General features: G+C 44.5%; 1 protein-coding gene across 1 annotated transcript in view; it reads right to left on the bottom strand.

Annotated features, from left to right (window-relative positions):
- LOC308377615 (MAM domain-containing glycosylphosphatidylinositol anchor protein 2) overlaps positions 1-20,000 on the bottom strand; it is a gene marked incomplete at both ends in the record, with an annotated part of 200,573 nt that overhangs the window by 20,116 nt on the left and 160,457 nt on the right. Inside the window, 2 exons of the mRNA XM_080854336.1 lie at positions 5,624-5,801; positions 15,941-16,089. Coding sequence (XP_080710462.1) covers positions 5,624-5,801; positions 15,941-16,089 — 327 coding nt within the window. The remainder of the gene's footprint in view (positions 1-5,623; positions 5,802-15,940; positions 16,090-20,000) is intronic.

Below are 20,000 nucleotides of genomic sequence, written 5' to 3'. Positions count from 1 at the left end.
AGTCCAGTGTGGAAGAGATAAAAGCATGGGCCACCTTCTCACAATCTTTTTGGGATAGGACATTTCTCACTTAAGCGATTGCTGGTGATGGAGCACTAGCAACCAAACTGATCTGTCTGTGCGTTTCCCCTTTACCCCAACACAATGCCCCAACCACCCTTTACCCCAACCCTTTACCCCAACCACCCTGTACCCCAACACAACGCCCCAACCACCCTTTACCCCAACACAACGCCCCAACCACCCTTTACCCCAACCCAACACCCCAACCACCCTGTACCCCAACACAATGCCCCAACCACCCCTTACCCCAACCCAATTCCCCAACCACCCTTTACCCAAACACAATGCCCCAACCACCCTGTACCCCAACACAATGCCCCAACCACGCTGTACCCCAACACAATGCCCCAACCACCTAAGCAACGCTACATGGTCCATTTTGTCGAAGGCGGGAGTCATATCTAGGTGAACCTGAACTGAACAGCCCTGAGCTGTGAGCAGCAGGCCATTTGTAACTTTCAAGAAGGCAGACTCAGTGCTGTGCACTGCATGATTTATTGATAGATATCAAGAATCCCATTCTCATTCAAATTGATTAGAAACCGCCTTTTCGAGTATTTTGCGATATAAATGGGAGCTCAGAGGTAAGTATGCTACTGGAGGGGAATCAGGAGCCAGTTCAGGCTTTTTAAGCAAAGGCTGCACGACTGCAAATACACAACTCCTGTGATCAATGATTTATTATTGAATATTTATTAATGATGTCGAGCACACTGCTACACACAACATGAAGCATCTCCTTTAAAAGGCGAGATGAAATGAAATCCGTAAGGCAAGTTGTGGGTTTCATACGAGACATGATGTCAGTGAAGCAGGAAAGTGACAGCTCATTAAAATGATCAGAATGGCAGAAACATTAAACATAGTACGAGAGCCGGTGGCTGCCGCTGGTATTGATGATCTGATTTTGTTCATTTTTTCAGTAAAAGAGTTTTAAAATCCATCACTGGAGATTGAGGAGGTAGTCGTAAAACCAGCAGGTGGGTTAAGAGAGTTTTTAATAGTGCTGGAAAGGACCCTGGGCATATGGTGGTTCTCTATAACAAATTCTGATAAGTGGTGTAGTGGCAGTGGTGTGGTGCTAGTAGCGGTGTGGTGGTAGTGGTGGCAGTGGTGGTAGTAGTGGTGGTGCTAGTAGTGGTGGTGGTAGTAGTAGCGGTGTGGTGCTGGTGGTGCTAGTAGCGGTGTGGTGGTAGTAGCGGTGTGGTGGTAGTAGCGGTGTGGTGGTAGTAGTGGTGTGGTGTGGTGGTAGTAGCGGTGTGGTGGTAGTAGCGGTGTGGTGGTAGTAGCGGTGTGGTGTTAGTAGCAGTGTGGTGGTAGTAGCAGTGTGGTGGTAGTAGCGGTGTGGTGGTAGTAGCGGTGTGGTGCTGGTGGTGCTAGTAGCGGTGTGGTGGTAGTAGCGGTGTGGTGGTAGTAGTGGTGTGGTGGTAGTAGTGGTGTGGTACTGGTGGTGCTAGTAGCGGTGTGGTGGTGGTAGTGGTGAGGTGTTGGTGCTGCTAGTAGTGGTGTGGTGCTGGTAGTGGTAATAGTGGTGTGGTGGTAATCTCCTGACGATTAGCAGGTCCATTAACACAGTCAGAGAGCTGGCTGGTATAAGAAACCACGCTAAGAACTGATTGTATTTCCAATGAGGCCCAAGTTTCAAAGAACAAACATGCAAACATTAAGTTTGAGTGTTCACGAGCAGCTGCTGCTGCATACACACCCCAATTAAAAAGCCTTAAAGCAAAAACACCTCACTCTAAAATATATTTGCCCACAATCTGCTCTCTTTAAAGGTTTAGCAATGAGATATGTTCGGTTAATGGATAATATCACCATACATAATATTATGTAAAACAGGCCTTCCAGGTTCAACTCCATCCTCACTGCATGTGGGCATGTTTAGGGCTGCGTAATGGTCTCTCTCAGCGTTTTACAGAGACTCGAAAGGTCTACTTACTAAAGTTGTTTACTTTTCAACGTGTGTTCCACACCATCTCTTAAGGGTTCCCCTAAGAGAAACGTGCCTACATTTAAGGGCCCAAATCCATGTTTCTGGCATTGATTATTATCCTTCATACAGGTTTGAGAATGCGTGAGATGAGTATGACAGGCATGACTCAGATTGGTGTGCAAGTGATCATTATTAGAAGTAATACCAAGAGGATCAAGTGGAAATACTGCCAGTTAAAAAAAGGATGGCTCTAGGCTATTATGTTGCTCATCGATTTGTATTTACAAGGGATTCAAGATAAATGGTTAATTAATTTATACGGATGTTTTTTTACTTTTTATTTAATGAAGTACAAAATGCATTTCAAGACATATTTTGGTTTAACGTTGCGGTCAGTGCATATATCCTCACTACATTTGGACATGTTCACTGTGGCACTAGCCTCAGTGCTTTTGGACATGTTCAGTGCGAACGAGCCCATCCCTAGCAAATGAGGGCAGGTCGAGGCCAGTTTGTTTGAATGGGCACTTAGTGTGCAGTTCGTTCCTCCATGGAGAAAACCCAATCTGTGCTGCCAGGAACATGGCTCGGGCCTCCTAATTGTCGATCCACAGATGGAGGAGATGGATGGGCGTGTGTGTGTGTGTCAGAGGCATGGCTCGGGCCTCCTAATGGTCGATCTGCGTCTGGGCGGAATGGATGTGATGCACGAGTAGCGCCACAGAACTCAGTTACGGCCAGCACTGATTTATGAAACACTCCGGTCCCGGCAGAATTGATTTTAATCCACTCGATTAAATCAACTAATCACAAATCATTCCTGCGAAGCAAACATGTGTAGACTGGGTATTAGCCAAGGGAATCGCTCTTCAGCCACCTGATCCCACTGGCATTAAGAGTAGTATAGCCACAGTGAGCACACACACACACACACACACAAGCACGCATGCACGCACACACACACACACACAAACACACAAACATTCACACACACTAATACACTCACACCATACCTTAATTCTTTTGAAAGTCAGATGCCAATAATATGTTGTGTTCCCTGAATGAAACATAATTCCAAACTCAAAGTTCCAGAATCTGGGCATTAGACACACACACACACACACTTGATCTAGTTTAATGGAGATCTACTCAGCTGTGTGGGCATTAGACACACACACACACACACACACACACACACACACACACACACTTGATCTTGTTAATGGAGATCTACTCAGCAGTGTGTCACTGAAGGGCAAGAAGAGAGACAAATGGAAATCTTCTTCAACCAAAAACTTGACTGCAACTGCTTCAACAAATTTCAAAGATACTTATCAATCACTTGAGATGAGAGCAGCCAGAATCTTCAGAGGAGGCGATGTACACTTATGGTTCAGCGGGGGGGGGGGGGGGGGGGGGCAGGGGGTAAATCACCATACCTATGAAGGCTGTCCATATCATTTCTGAAGTATTCTTTCAAGGACAAAACCACCTCCGAAGTTAGACATTTAGTCTGTCTATCGTGTGGAAACCATAGACATGTATAGGTAGACGCCGCCTCCACTCCACAGAAAAGTGAGCATTTATCACAGACCCATGCACATGTATGACTGGCGATTTAACTAGCGAGATAAGTAACGTAGAGGCAAATCTTTTTCACACACTTCACGTAGAGCATAAACCCTTGAATACTCCATGAAATTGGTTGCGAAATGTAAAAGGTTATCGTGATTTTTATCCAGATAAACCGCAGTTCCTGCCAACTTGCGCTTGTTTGACACGTCTGACAGACCTCTGACGGCAGAGAGCTCCTTTCCCAAAATGGCGGCGACGCGTTTCGCCGAGGCAACAGGCTGAAGCAGTGGAGGCGGCGTCTATCTATACATGTCTATGGTGGAAACGACAAAGAAATTAAACAAAACTATCTGGATGGTCGGAAATAGACTTTTAGGTCGGAAATAGACTTTTCTTTTTACCTCTGAAGGTTGTTCATATAATTTCTGAAGTATTATTTCAAGGACAAAACCACCTCCGAAGTTAGACATTAGTCTGTCTAACGTGTGGAAACTGCAAAGAAATTAAACGAAACTATCTGGATGGTCGGAAATAGACTTTTCTTTTTGCTTCACAAATGCCAGCCAAACATATAGCCTTGGTGTGTGTTGGTGTGCGTGTCTGACGGAGAGGTGACAGTGACGTTGATGCTGTTGCTGACTTTATGAAAGAGACATTTAAAAGGAGGTGGGAATGACCTTTTCCCTTTGTGACAGGTTTTAAACCAGAAGAATGCTCTGCCAGCTGAATCATCAGCAAAGAGCAGATAAAACTCTAACTCCAAAAAATAAAAACAGCACTTGTCACGTACATTCAAAAACATTCCCTTTCCATTCTGTCATTTGGCAAATGTTTTCAACCAAAGCAATTTACAGGTGAAAAAAAGGCATTGAAAGCAAAGTGCCAAAGGGATTTCATAGGACGGAAAAGCCTGACAAGATAAGTAATGGACGAAATTTTTTTTTTTTTTAAACAAGTGACCAACGTTGCGTTTCTTTGCAGTCAACAAGGCATTACATGAATGGGCACGGTAAAGACTTACGCTTATGGGACTAGGGTTGGTGTGGACACTGAAAACCCAAGGCACACCATAGCAGCTCAGGAAGGGGTGAGGGCAGAAACCAACCACGGTCTGGACACTGCTTTATGCCAGAGAGACCAACCACGGTCTGGACACTGCTTTATGCCAGAGAGACCAAACACGATCTGGACACTGCTTTATGCCAGAGAGACCAAACACGATCTGGACACTGCTTTATGCCAGAGAGACCAACTCTTCAGAGAGCACCTCCCTTCCTGAACTGGCACTTCGACTAGTGCTTAACCTGCACTTACAGCGGTTACATTCCTGCACTTTTTGTTCTTCTCTATATTCATTTTTATTTTTATTCCTATGGTAAGTAGTAGATAAATGTACAGTTAATTATCTTCAAAATAAGGCATCATTTGTTAAATGTGGTGCAGCCAATCCAGAATCATCATCTTTACAGAAAAACAAGTTTGGAAAAATCAACCGTGAACTTTGTGAAATGAATGCATAGCAAGCAATACTTCCTGTCTTCCAATCATAATGAATAGTTGCACAAAGATAAATGACAACTACATGTCAAAAAAGTAATTTTCAATGGTTGATGTTTGGACCATAATATTTTACCACCCGATAAAAATGGTCAAATACCCAGGAATAATTTACCAGTTAGCTCTTCCCTGACAACGGTATGTGTCAATTGTTTTTTATTTCTAGGCCATAGAAAAAACTCTTATTATATTATAAACGTAAACGTAAACGCCCATTAGGTCACACAACCAGCTCCTTCACCCTGAGAGCTGAGTTGTGGTGTCGAACAGTAATATATCCACCATTAGGGTCATAATGATTGAAATGAAACAAAACAAACCTTTACAGCAAAACAGCATAAACGTCAACAAAACAAATGAAACCAAAACAAATACATTAAAATCAAACGTAACCATACTAATCCAAACGAAGCAAAGCAAAAGCAAAGCAAAAGCAACGGCTTCCGAGAGAATAATCTGTGAAAGGTATGCGGACAGTGGGTTGGCACTCACCGCTGTAGGTGACGATGCGTACGGCGGAGTCTCCCTCCCCAAAGCGTGTGATGGGGGTGAGGCGCACCTCGTAGGCCTCGGGGCGGATGAGCTCCGTCAGGTTGTAGTTGATGAGCTCGCCCTTTCTCATAGGGGCCTCCACGGGGATCTCCTGCTCCCACCAGCGCTGCTGCCCTGTCTGGGGGAGAGGGGGGCATGTTAGTAGGTGTTTGTGCCTTGGCATGTGTGTGTGTGTGTGTGTGTGTGTGTGTGTGTGTGTGTGTTTGTGTGTGTGTGTGTGTCTATCTCTGACTAAGCCCATGTACTTCCCCTGTCTGGAGGAGGGGGGGCGTGTTAGTTGGTTGCATAGTCTGTCTGTCTGTGTCTCTGTGTGTGTTTGTTTGTGTGTTTGTGTGTGTGTTTGTGTGTGTATCTGTGTGTGTTTTTTGTGTATCTGTGTGTGTGTGTGTGTATCTGTGTGTGTGTGTGTGTGTGTGTGTGTGTGTATCTGTGTGTGTGTGTGTGTGTGTGTATCTGTGTGTGTGTGCGTGTGCGTGTGTGTGTGTTTGTCTGTGTGTGTCTGTGTGCGTGTGTTTGTATGCGCATCTACTGGCAAATTGACAGACCCTCTCAACACCACCAGTGGAAAGCTTTACTGCACATAAAAACCTTTTAAACGTATTAAGCTGCCATTTTACTTCACCCCAGACAGCGCACAACAGTTCGGCCATCACAAGCCTATTACCTAGCTAACAGCTCTCACAGGACCCATTAATAGAAACACTAGTGGTCCCAGTCATCTGCAAGGACAGTGCTGTCTTTGGATCCATGCTATATGACTCTGGGTGTTGCGGGATATTTTAGCGTTTAGCCAGGTTAGCATTTATATCCAATATTCAACTGACAATCTCTTGAATAGATCCTGTAATCGTCAGCTTGACTATTTCAGAATGTGATTTATAAATATATTTGAGTGCTTGGTCTGACTGCTCACACAGAGAGGGGTCTGGACACACAGGTGTTTGGAGAAGTTCTGACCAGGTGAAGCATTAGTAATGGCTTTCAGTCTCCATGGTAACGTGCCCTACTTCTACGCCTGAAATGTCAGGTTTTGGCCCAGCGAATAACACAAGCTGCTGGGCAGGCCAGACACAGAGACCCGCCCGAGAGGAAAACCTCACAGATGTCTCAAAAGGACTACATTCTTTTGACATGCAAGAGTTTTTTTAAGCAACATTATGCAGCTCTTTAAAGGTTTTTATTATGGTTTATTATGGTTATGGTAGGTTTTTGCTTATGCAGCTAGCTTAATAACATCCTCAGACCAATTTTCATGGTATGTGGTCCATGTGCAGGATAATTAAACACTGGTCATTCCCACTAGCCACCCAGGATCTTCACTATGTAGTTTTTTGCCAGCAGAAGGCTTTTATCGGTTGGTGAGTTGGCTAGCTGCTAGCTATGGTCAGTCCTAGCAGTGCACTTCACTTAAAGGAGAACCCACACAGACCTCACTTGCAGCAGAACCCACACAGACCTCAATTATAGGAGAAACACAGACCTCACTAATAGGACAACCACAGAATCCACATACAGACTCCATTAAGAGGGAGAGGGGAAAGAGGAGAGAAAGAGTGTTGTTCTGGAGAATACTGACTAATTTAATCTTCATATCATAAATAATTGTGCAGCTGTTTCAATATGGATGTCCTCCTCCATGATTTAGTGTCTTAGCCTCTCCTCTCTGCAGACTGAAATTAGCCAAATTGAAGGAAGTGCTCCACGCAGCACAGTGAGGCCAGGGGGGGTGGGGGTGGGTCAGGATGTGGAGGGTGAGCTTCAGTCAGTAAACACCACACACTCACATACACACACCCACACTCCCACAAACACACTCACGCTGTTCTTCATGAGGTGCGTTTTGTGCCACTGCAAGGCCACACTTGACTTCACACCAGTTGTTTTGGGGCCAGTGCTGTCCAGGAGATAATATGTGTCCCTCCCATGGGTTGGTCTTGTCATGTGCCTGTGTGGCCAATCAGAGTCAGGTTTTGGTTGCTGTGGTTGTTCGTCATGCGTTGTTTGCAGCGCAGGAGATTGGCTCTTTGTAGTTTTGCTGCCAAAAACTGAGCACAATGAACACAGTTGTAGATTTCACACTCCCTGTGCTAAGATATCTAGGATAGATATCTAAGATATCTATCCAGATATCTCTGTCCATTGGAATGAATGGGAGTGGTACGCTGTTATTGGTCCATTGAAATAGATAGGAGTGGTACCCTGTTATTGGTCCATTGAAATGGATAGGAGTGGTACGCTGTTATTGGTCCATTGAAATGAATGGGAGTGGTACGCTGTTATTGGTCCATTGAAATGGATAGGAGTGGTACGCTGTTATTGGTCCATTGAAATGGATAGGAGTGGTACGCTGTTATTGGTCCATTGAAATGAATGGGAGTGGTACGCTGCTATTGGTCCATTGAAATGAATGGGAGTGGTACGCTGCTATTGGTCCATTGAAATGAATGGGAGTGGTATGCTGCTATTGGTCCATTGAAATGGATAGGAGTGGTACGCTGTTATTGGTCCATTGAAATGGATAGGAGTGGTACGCTGTTATTGGTCCATTGAAATGGATAGGAGTGGTACGCTGTTATTGGTCCATTGAAATTAATAGGAGTGGTACGCTGTTATTGGTCCATTAAAATGGATAGGAGTGGTACCCTGTTATTGGTCCATTGAAATGGATAGGAGTGGTACGCTGTTATTGGTCCATTGAAATTAATAGGAGTGGTACGCTGTTATTGGTCCATTAAAATGGATAGGAGTGGTACCCTGTTATTGGTCCATTGAAATGGATAGGAGTGGTACGCTGTTATTGGTCCATTGAAATGGATAGGAGTGGTACCCTGTTATTGGTCCATTGAAATGGATAGGAGTGGTACGCTGTTATTGGTCCATTGAAATGGATAGGAGTGGTACCCTGTTATTGGTCCATTGAAATGAATGGGAGTGGTACGCTGTTATTGGTCCATTGAAATGGATAGGAGTGGTACGCTGCTATTGGTCCATTGAAATGAATGGGAGTGGTACGATGTTATTGGTCCATTGAAATGAATAGGAGTGGTACGCTGTTATTGGTCCATTGAAATGAATGGGAGTGGTACGCTGTTATTGGTCCATTGAAATGAATGGGAGTGGTATGCTGCTATTGGTCCATTGAAATGAATGGGAGTGGTACGCTGTTATTGGTCCATTGAAATGAATGGGAGTGGTACGCTGTTATTGGTCCATTGAAATGAATGGGAGTGGTATGCTGCTATTGGTCCATTGAAATGAATGGGAGTGGTACGCTGTTATTGGTCCATTGAAATGAATGGGAGTGGTACGCTGTTATTGGTCCATTGAAATGAATGGGAGTGGTATGCTGCTATTGGTCCATTGAAATGAATGGGAGTGGTACGCTGTTATTGGTCCATTGAAATGAATGGGAGTGGTATGCTGCTATTGGTCCATTGAAATGAATGGGAGTGGAAGGATGTCACTCTCGCCAGTTCTACATCATTCCTCTAAGAGGGAAGCAGGAGCATGGAGATCATAATACCACGCTTCACATTTACATGGTTGGGATTGGGTAGTGTGAATATTATTGTTAATGTTCAGGTCACAGTTAACTGCATGTAGTTTCAATTAACTGCTAGACTTCTAATGAGCTAATCACCTCCTTTTATGTCATACTGACATGTAGAGTGCTCTCTCTCTCTCTCTCTCTCAAACTCTCTCAAACAAACACACACACACACACACACACACACACACACACACACACACACACACACACACACACACACACACACACACACACACACACACACACCACACACACACACACACAAACACACACACACACACACACACACACACACACACACACACACACTGTGTTTTGCAATGCAATTCGACTGCAGGAGTCAGTTCAAGCAATTTTCAAAATAACTCGAAAACCGCTCAGGAATTAAGGGGAGGGATTTATATATATATATATATATAAAAAACATTTACAGACACTGATGCTCTCTCTCTTTCTCTTATTCACTCACTCATACAAACACACACACACACAAACACACACACACAGCACAAATAATCTACAAGCCTGGATCAGAATGCCCATGTGTCATTATCTGGTGAGTATTGATCAATCTCAGTGTAACCTTGGCCAGCAATCTGTTTCTGTCTGACAAATCAATCGGGTGAGCAGGAGAAATACAAACTGGAATAAGGTAAGAGAGATAGAGGGACAAAGAGCTAGAGAGAGAGAGAGAGAGAGAGAGAGAGAGAGAGAGAGAAGCAGAAGAAAGAAAGAAACAAAGTAACAAATAAAGAGAGAGATGGGAGAGAAAGAAAGAGTATCGAGTATCGGTGTGAGAGTGAGAGAGAGGGACGAGGAAGATAGAAAGAAAGCAATAGCAAAAGTCGAATGTTTTCTCAACACCCCACACTGGATCACAACAGCCTCCGTGCCCGCACCAACCTCCACAGAGAAACAGTACCACCTTTTGTGTCGCTCTCAGTCCCTAAAAGTCCGATTTAAGATTCATGCGAACGTCACACAGAGGACCAAACGTAGACTTGCTACGAACGTCAAAAACATTCTGGTAACGTCCTCTAGCGAACGTTGAGGCGGGGACCGATTGGGGACGATTGGGGACGTTGCGAAGGACCAATCGCTTTACATGACTGAGGTATGGGGACCAATCGCTCTATATGACAGTGAGGTATGGGGACCAATGGCTTTATATGAGAGTGAGGTATGGGGACCAATCGCTTTACATGACAGTGAGGTATGGGGACCAATCGCTTTATATGAGAGTGAGGTATGGGGACCAATCGCTTTACATGACAGTGAGGTATGGGGACCAATCGCTCTACATGAAGAGTGAGGTATGGGGACCAATCGCTTTACATGACAGTGAGGTATGGGAACCATTAAACAAATCAAGAATTTACCACTCTGGAAAAATAACTCACTGAATCATTGTGTACACAAATCTGTAAAGTGTACTGAAAGTGCACAGAGCAACCACAAAAAAATGTAAAAGAGTTGAATTAGAAGAATTCCCACTATTAATAATAATGAAAAAAAGCTTTCAAATTTGACCAGCATTTAAAGTCTAGTGACCCAAATTTCTATAAATGTCAAGCTGTTTGGTGCCAAGAGCAGAAAAGGGGAGAGTGCCCTTAGTCAGCATGTTCCGAAGCTCAGCTCTGTGACCCAGATCCCCAGGAGAGCCACACTGGCCATTGTGTGTGTGTGTGTGTGTGTGTGTGTGTGTGTGTGTGTGTGTGTGTGTGTGTGTGTGTGTGTGTGTGTGTGTGTGTGTGTGTGTGTGTGTGTGTGAGAGAGAGAGAGAGAGAGAGAGAGAGAGAGAGAGAGAGAGTGTGACCACACACTGGCCATTGAAAAAGGTCACCACGGACAAGCATGGCTGTGTGTGTGTGTGTATGTGTGTGAGAGAGAGTGTGACCTCACACTGGCCACTGAAAAAGGTCACCACGGACAAGCATGGCTGTGTGTGTGTGAGAGAGAGAGATTGTGACCACACACTGGCCACTGAAAAAGGTCGCCACAGACAAACATGGCTACACAGGGGAGAAAGGATGTGTCGCTTCTGCACACAAGAAGTAGAAACAGAAGAACACTTCCTGTTACATTGTGATATGAATTATACAAATTGGCCTGACCCAAAATAAAATTCAGCAGTTTACATTTCATTCTGTGTTGAACATATTTAAGTCCAAAAAGAAAAGTCCAATTAAACCAAAAATAAAAAGTTCGACTTTGTGCAAAACTGACAGTCTCGCTGACTGTCTTCACTATTTGACAGAGTGCTCAATTTTTGGTGCTTGTTGTGCTTGTTGTTACATATATAACACAGTTAAAGTTATCAACTTTGACATTTAGAGTTAGATCTATCTTGAATTGTTTAGTATCATGATGACAGAATGGCTAAAAGATACTAAGTCAAGTTCTCAATAGATGGTGTTGACCAAGGCAGGGCAGGTGTATAGTCACAATTAATAACCACTTTCTACCACAGAAATCAACATTGTTCATCCGTGCCTCAAATGAAATATTCTCATGACCAATTATTCCTCCTATTGCTAAACTACAGTCCTCAACACTGGCAATCGATGCGACTTTAAGAGCATGACACTGTGTGAGCACTCAAATCCTCCAAACCTGGGCCGGTCAAACTCCCAGAGCAGACGCCCAGGAAGGCAATATATGATGCAACCCTACTCTACTAACTACCAATTCAAGCACAAACCACCAAACTAAAGCACACCAGACAAAAACACATAGTAATAGAAAGAAAGATAGAATAAAGAACCCAATCGAGAGAGAGAGAGAGAGAGAGAGGGAGAGAGAGAGAGAGAGAGAGAGAGAGAGAGAGAGAGAGAGGGAGAGAGAGAGAGAGAGAGGGAGAGAGAGAGAGAGAGAGAGAGAAAGAAACAGAACAACTGTTAGCAGACTGGAGCAGAGAAATGGCATTAGAGCTAGCGAGAGTGAGAGAGGGAGAGAGAGGAAGGGGAGAGCAAGAAAGAGGCACAGAGACAGCATCAGACCCAGTAGAGGAGGAGGATGCAGGCAGAAGTGTGTGTGTGTGTGTGTGTGTGTGTGTGTAGAGCTGCTTGCCTCCTGGTTTGTAGCGTGTGATGGTGGAATTGATTGGCGTTTTGTGGGGGCTTCAAATGAGCCTTTCAACTAAGACTTCAATTTCCATTCAAAGGCCCTTCTCAAAGGCCCAGCACCGCCCGGTGCTCCGATAACACCGGCTCATTCATTATTGAGGCGTGGGCCCACCAGGCTGTAGTGCTAACTGCTAACTCAAAGGGGCTGAAGATCATCATCATTTGGGGGGAGGGGCACGTGGGAGCCAGGCCAGGAAAAAAAATAGGTCTCAGCCGGCCCAGTGCAGTGCAGTGTGGGTCGGTGTGGCATGGCAGAGCACGGTCAAGTACTGTACTCCACGTGGTAGTACCCCCTGCCCACCGCACAGCACGACAACACCGCGCTGCACCGCATGCTCAAGCAGCCAGTTGTGTTTTCTGTAGCTGGCAGTCAAAAGTGCTGATTTTTAGATGCGTCCGGCATCTCTATAAGAGGGTATGTCCGTCCGTCGGTCGGTCTGTCGGTCTGTCGGTCGGTCTTGTCTGAAACGCATTCTTTCAATTGTAATTCCCTCCTGTGTCCACAAGGTGGCAGAGTTGAGTTGACGCATCTTGTTGTCCGCTCGGACTTGTTTTAGGACAGCAGGCTCCTCTTTTCTCTCCTAAACAACTGCTATTCTAGTCTCACTCTTCTCCCTTATTACCTCCGCCAAGGAGGTTGTTTTCGACCCTGTATGTTTGTTTGTTTGTTTGTTTGTTTGTTGGCAGGATTACGCAGAAACGCATGGACCGATTTCCATCAAACTTTGTGGGGAGATTGGGTAATATAATGGCAATAATTGATTAGATTTTCAGATGTCAAGGTCAAAGGTCAAGGTCACAAGGCGGAGGTTTGCATTTTCTGAATGCTCCCATTCTTGTTCTCTTATGACTCACTTTTTCCCTCCTTGCCCAAAGTAAGAGTTATCAAGCTAACTAGCTAGCTAGCTAGTGTTTATCAGTTTATCAGCCATATATCAGGGGGACTGTTTTTGGTGGTAGGGTTAGGATTAGCAAGTCTCTCTGGTTAGCTCGCTAGTCGAAGACAGAAATTCTGTATTGCCTCTTTTACGCGAATAGATAGCACTCTCCGAAGATTCAGTCCTTCCGAAGAGATCTTAATTCTTCTTTTCATGGAGTTAACGTTTTAGCTCAGCTTCCCCAGAGTATGGCAGCTTCTGTGTTCAAGACCTCGGCTCTCTTGTTGAAGGAGGAGTGTTTTGAATTGGCGATTGTGTGGTTTTTTTGCGGCGGCAAACTGACTGGGTCCTTCAGAATTGCACTTCAATCATGCGAGTGCTGCTGCAAATCCTTTTGGCTGTTTGGGGAGTAGACCTTTCTCTTGGCTGTAAGGTTTGGTGATTTAAGGGAAGGTGGTACTTTGAGTGATAATAAAATAAAAAAGCTTCAGTCCTTGGAGTTTGTGACACAGCCAATCTCTTTACTCTTCAACGGCAGCCACAGAGGAACGTGGAATCTACTCCGTATTTAAATGATTTTACTAGGAACACAACACAAATAATACAGAAGTAAAAAAGCAGAAACCTCTCCTGCAGACTCGCCATGAGACATTTAGCAAGGAAGAACGGACAAGCTCCCCTCTCAACGTTGTCTCTTTTCATACTGAATTTAGTTTCTTTAGCACAGTGGTTCTTAACCTGGGTTCGGGCTCTCAGGGGTTCGGCAGGGGTCAAGACACACGCAGTATAGCCCAGTTCACACTAGCAATGTCGGGCCGTTTTAATACATACCTACGTTTTGAAGAAATCATATTTTATTTTTCAAATTACGAAGGGTTCAGCGAATGCACCGATGAAGCTGGCAGGGTTCAGTACCTCCAAAAAGGTTAAGAACCACTGCTTTAGCAGATACGATCAGTGTTGTTGGCCTTTCTTTTAAGCGAAAGCTATGGATGTTGTTGTTAGGGTTCAGGGTTCAGGATCCTGCTACTGGCCTTTTTTTTAACTACTGCTATTATGCTATTAAGCTATGTGGCTCATTGCTCTAACATGCTGATTGTTCAGGAGCTCCAGCTGGTCTATGTATTCCTATACTACAGTAGGGTTGAGCTAGTGGTTCATGTGGTTTATGGTGTAATTTCTGGCTTCAGTTAGCCTGTGTGATCTGATGATTAATCCAGCCCACACCAGACAACCAATGTGATCTGACACACATCTGGTAGACAGGTGGCACACCGGTCGGGGAGGAAGAGACAGACAGTTGGAGGTCTCGGCAAAACTATCACTCAATGTCATGAGTTTATCATCTGCAGATGTTGTCACACTGTGCGTGTGTGTGTGTCAGTGTGTGTGTGTGTGTGTGTGTGTGTGTGTGTGTGTGCTTGTGTTTGTGTTTGTGTTTGTTTTTGTGTGTGTGAGTATCTGTGAAATTGAGTGAGAGGGATAGCTAAAAAGTGTGGGTGAGATGGTGTCTGTTGAAGTGAAAAACAAGTGTGTGTGTGTGTGTGTGTGTATTTGAGTGTGTGTGTGTGTGTTTGTGTGTGTGTGTGAACACAGATCTGTGTCTCTGTGAGAAATGATATAGACCAAGTTGAGATGTGATCATGAGTGCGTTTCTGTGTGTATGTGTGTGTTTGAGTGTATGTGTGTGTGTGTGTGTGTGTGTGTGTGTGTGTGTGTGCGTATGTATGTGTGTGTGTGTGTTTGCACAGCACTGTGTGTGTCTCTGTGAGAAATGAGACAGACCCCATTGAGCTGTGATCATGTGTGTGTGTGTGTGTGTGTGTGTGTGTGTGTGTGTGTCTGTGTGCCATGTGTGCGTTTCTGTGTGTGTGTGTGTGTGTGTGTGTGTCTGTGTGTGTGTGTGTGTGTGTGTGTGTAGAGTGAATAATGTTATAGAATTGCCATCCCTGAGAGGTTCAGCATCATATGATCTCTCAGGCCCAACACAACCATGTTCACTGTCCATGCTCATGTTTCACAGAGACAGCCAGAGAATGGAAGGGGATCATAAAAAAAACATATACAAAAACACAAACAAATACATATACATAGCCAGCTAAGAACATAGAGTGCTCAAGATTTTTCTGTGTAATTACTGATGCCTGCAATTTGAGGCGGCACGACAAAATAGGTTCTTTTTTTGATAAAACTTGGATTAAGTCTTGATACTTGATAAGTCTTGGACAAATCCAAAGAATGTTTTCCCAATTGGAATGGAATAGCAGTGCACACTAGAAGGTTAACACACACAAGTCAGTGTAGGATTAACTTTTTTTTAGACAAATATGAGTAAATATGATTTGAAGTACATATAGCCATATAGCTAGCAATAACTGAAATAGAACTGAAAAGAATTGAGCAGAATTGAATAGAATGGAATTGAATGTTTTCCTCTTGATGGCATATCAGAACTCTTATGTATAAAAGATCATTACAACGAGACAAATACATGTGTAAAAAACTTGTGAGTGTGTGTGTTTGAAGTGAGTGAGTTAGATGCAGACCTCACTGTACATGGTGCCTGTGAACTAATCTAATATTTAACATTATGCATATGTCATGTTTCTCACACATCACTGCACAATTCAAACCTATGCCTCATCCTCAACCATTGCCTTCATTCTCTTGACTTTTCACCTCTGCCTTTCTTTGTGTAACTCACCTGGCGGATGCCGAGCCGGTAGGCCACGATGCGGTCGACGGTGTCTGGGTTCATCTGGGTCCACTGGAGCTTGAAGCCGTAGACCCGCGGGCGGTTCTGCCAGAGGGGACTATACGTGTCGTAGTAGAACTCCGGTGCGTGGGCCCTTCCTGCATAGCGGGAAAAAAAAGAGAGGAAGAAAGAAAGAAAGACATGATAAACGAGGAGGAAATTACTCATTTGTGCGCTCAATTAGATATGACAGGCTAATGACTCATTCATATCGCTCTGTTTGTTGATAGGGTGTTTGTTTGTTTGTTTGTTTGTCTGTGCGATTGTACAGCATGTAAGTCATAATCTTCTGAACACCCTGACTCTATGGCTCCTTTGCTGATACCACTTGGTAAGCATTACACATTTTAATATATCTGTGTAAAACTGTCTGTTTAAACACTTTTGTAACTTTGTAGAGTAAGCCGTTTTTTAAAACTTCTCTCTCTCTCCATCTCTTAAGTATTTCAGTTCATTCTCCAGCTGTTGTGATGCAGCACAGGGTTCTCTGCTTGTGTGAAGCAGACACACACAAACACACACACACTGAGATACTATAGTAGAATGCAGCACAGAGTTCTCTGCTTGTGTGAAGCAGACACACACAAACAGACACACACTGAGACACTATAGTAGAATGCAGCACAGAGTTGTGTGTGGCAGACACACACACACACACACACACACACACACACACACACTTAAAACTGCGGGATTCCTGGACATGAGCGCAGGGAATAATGTTCACATGGCTTTATGAATCTCACAGTCTTTATGTGTGGGCTTTTATGGAGAAGGAGGTAGGGGCAGTGCACTTTAACAAATGACTGACACATCCAAAGGCCACTGCATCTGCCACATGAAAGAACGGAAATGGAAATGAAAATGCTCTCATTAGAGGCTAAAAACATCGTCCAGTAATGGTGCACGTAATCATCCATGACGACTACAATCTACATAAACAAAGATGCGTACACACGAGGGTACAGGACGTTTTTTATTCTCTTATATCTTTTCCAGTGGTGTTGAGTTTTGGCAGGAGACACAGAAAAACAGACTCTTTCTGCAGAGCAGTACAGCCATCTTATTATTATTATTATCATTGTTCGCCCCCTCAAGACAAACACCCAGCTGTCACCGGGCTGCATGCACACAGTGGAAACACACTCTCCCAATTGAATCTGAGAGGAAACACAACATCCTCCTCCAGCTCTAGGCAAGAATAAAAACAAGGCAGAAAAAAAAAAAAAAAAAAAAAACATTTCCTGAGAAAGGATTGCGTGCTGAAAAATCTTAGCGTGCACATGTTATCAGGAAATAAGAACACCTCTCTTTGTGAGTGTGTGTCCATGTGTGTGTGCATGCGTGCGTGTGTGTGGGTGGGTGTCTGAGTGTGTGGGTGTGTGCGTGTGTGTTTATCAGTATGTGTGTGTGTGTGTGTGTGTGTGTGTGTGTGTGTGTTTCTCCTGTGCTGTGAGGAAGAGGAGGCACATAGTGGCTATAGGCAGCAAGATTTTGTTTTATGTGAAGTGATATGAAAAGGGCTTCATGCTCATGCTGCAGCTACAGTGGGAGCTTATAGAGGGTTATACTGGCTTATAGAGGGTTATAGATGCTTATAGAGGGTTATGCTGGCTTATAGAGGGTTATAGATGCGTATAGAGGGTTGTACTGGCTTATATAGGGTTATACTGGCTTATAGAGGGTTATAAATGCTTATAGAGGGTTATACTGGCTTATAGAGGTTATATATGCGTATAGAGGGTTATACTGGCTTATAGAGGGTTATACTGGCTTATAGAGGGTTATAGATGCTTATAGAGGGTTATACTGGATTATAGAGGGTTATAGATGCTTATAGAGGGTTATAATGGATTATAGAGGGTTATAGATGCTTATAGAGGGATATAGATGCTTATAGAGGGATATAGTGGCTTATAGAGGGTTATAGAGGCTTAAAGGGAGTTATACAGGCTGATAGGCTTTGAGGCTTATGGAGGGTTTCTAAGAGAAAGTGAAAGTATATCTAGACTGACGACTTCTTTCCCTTAACTGCAAAGCTAGACAAAGCACAGCATATTTGTGTTCAGACAAATGACACTGAGCTAATTGGTGCTCATTTAGAGTAACTGCAGGACTACAGCAGCTGCCGCAGGGATCTTGCTTGTTTCTCGTACGTGATTATATGCAGACAGGAAGTCTGTCATACGCAGTCAGTCAGTAATGTCATAACTATACCACAGCCTGTCGTTCGACATTTCATCTAGGCTGTTTACCGAATGTGTTCTGCGTTGTCAGGAAGATATTCATGTAGGCAACTGCTAGATAATTCATCCACACATACTGCATTTACTCTTGCATGTTTACCAGGCAGCTGCTTCTATCAAAAGAGACTTACAGCTTTGACACAATCTTCACACAATGGCTTCTGAATGGGAAATCTGTAGGTCTCTACTCCAGCACCAAATGACTGAACGGAGACTAACGGTGCAAACCCATGACAACGTTATGAGCGACACGATTTCTGAACCCAATGCATTTCAACGGGAGCCAATCCATTGTGACGTAGAGCAGCGATTTGGGCGACGCGACCGATGAAAATTCGAACATGTTGAAACGTATGCAAATGAGGAGCGAATTTTCCTGGCAGCGGCCAATGAGATTGTTTGGTGTCGTCTTTGACGGTTTGAAAATTGTAGGACTGTGGCATCGGTTGGTCGTTTATGCTATTTCCACACGTTTTTATACTCTAATAGGTGTTTTTATAGGTGAAAATGAGCCTCATCACGAGAATCAAAATACATGAAGACACACATGAACACACACACACACATTCACACAAACATACAGGGATATGAGAATATCACTCACTCACACACACACACACACACTTACTCACACTCACACACACACACACACACTCACACAACCTCTGATATGGTCTGGCTTGGCATGAGCATGGCATGGCACGATGCCTAGCCATACACAGCGTGTCCCCCCTCACCCCCTTCCTTTGGAGTGGCCGAATGCCCAGCTCTGGAGAGTGCCCTCTGATCTCAGTTTAAGCATCCGCCCTGGTGGCAGGACTCCAGAGCGTGGGCGCTGCCCTGCCAAAGTGCCAGGTAAGTGCCCAGAAATGTGCCTTTAAAAATGCAGCGTTAATGAGTGGCTCTGCGCTCTGCCAAGGAGGAGAAGGAAGTCTTAGATGTCTCTGGCAAAAGGCCAGTCATTTTTACTTCATTTTTTTTCATCCTGGAAGCAGTGTTATTTTAAATTCACTATTTTGATGTCGTGTTGGCTCGTGAAATTATAATTCAAGTGAACAGAAACGCCACGATATTGAAACAAGCCCGATAACACCCACACTGCTTGAAGATATTTGGTGCACCTGAGGAAATTCATGTCAAAGACACAATCCCACAAACCCATTCCCCCCGTGAGTGCCAGACTGAGAGCTTGTTCTGAGAGCTTTGCTTTGTCAGCCAATCACAGACAGGAGCTTCTGCTGAGAGCTTTGCCAGCCAATCACAGACCGGAGCTTCTGCTGAGAGCTTTGCCAGCCAATCACAGACAGAAGCTTCTTCTAAGCGCTTTGCCAGCCAATCACAGACAGGAGCTTCTTCTAAGCGCTTTGATAGCCAGTCACAGACCGGAGCTTCTTCTAAGCGCTTTGATAGCCAGTCACAGACCGGAGCTTCTGCTGAGAGCTTTGCCAGCCAATCACAGACTGGAGCTTCTTCTGAGAGCTTTGCCAGCCAATCACAGGGCGCTTTCCAGCTCACCACAGTGCAGTCTGGAAGCAGTGGACAGGAAGCTGCATATGAGGATGAACAGCTGAGGAACAGTTTGAGGCGTAGAGAAGATACAACAATTATCCCTGAAATGGCACGTTCAGGGGCAGCACGGCACCGGCTCAGACGCCCTCTCCTTCAGGGAAACGTGGGCAAAGAGCTCAAGATTGAATGGATAATCAGGAAGTGGAGGAGACCGGGGTTCCCGAGGGGGGCGGAGCCAGCGGCACCTTTGGCAG

Source organism: Sprattus sprattus (genome assembly GCF_963457725.1).
Source record: "Sprattus sprattus genome assembly, chromosome: 16".
NCBI lineage: Eukaryota > Metazoa > Chordata > Actinopteri > Clupeiformes > Clupeidae > Sprattus > Sprattus sprattus.
Note: the sequence above shows the minus strand (reverse complement) of the source record. Positions and strands in the feature narration are given on the sequence as shown.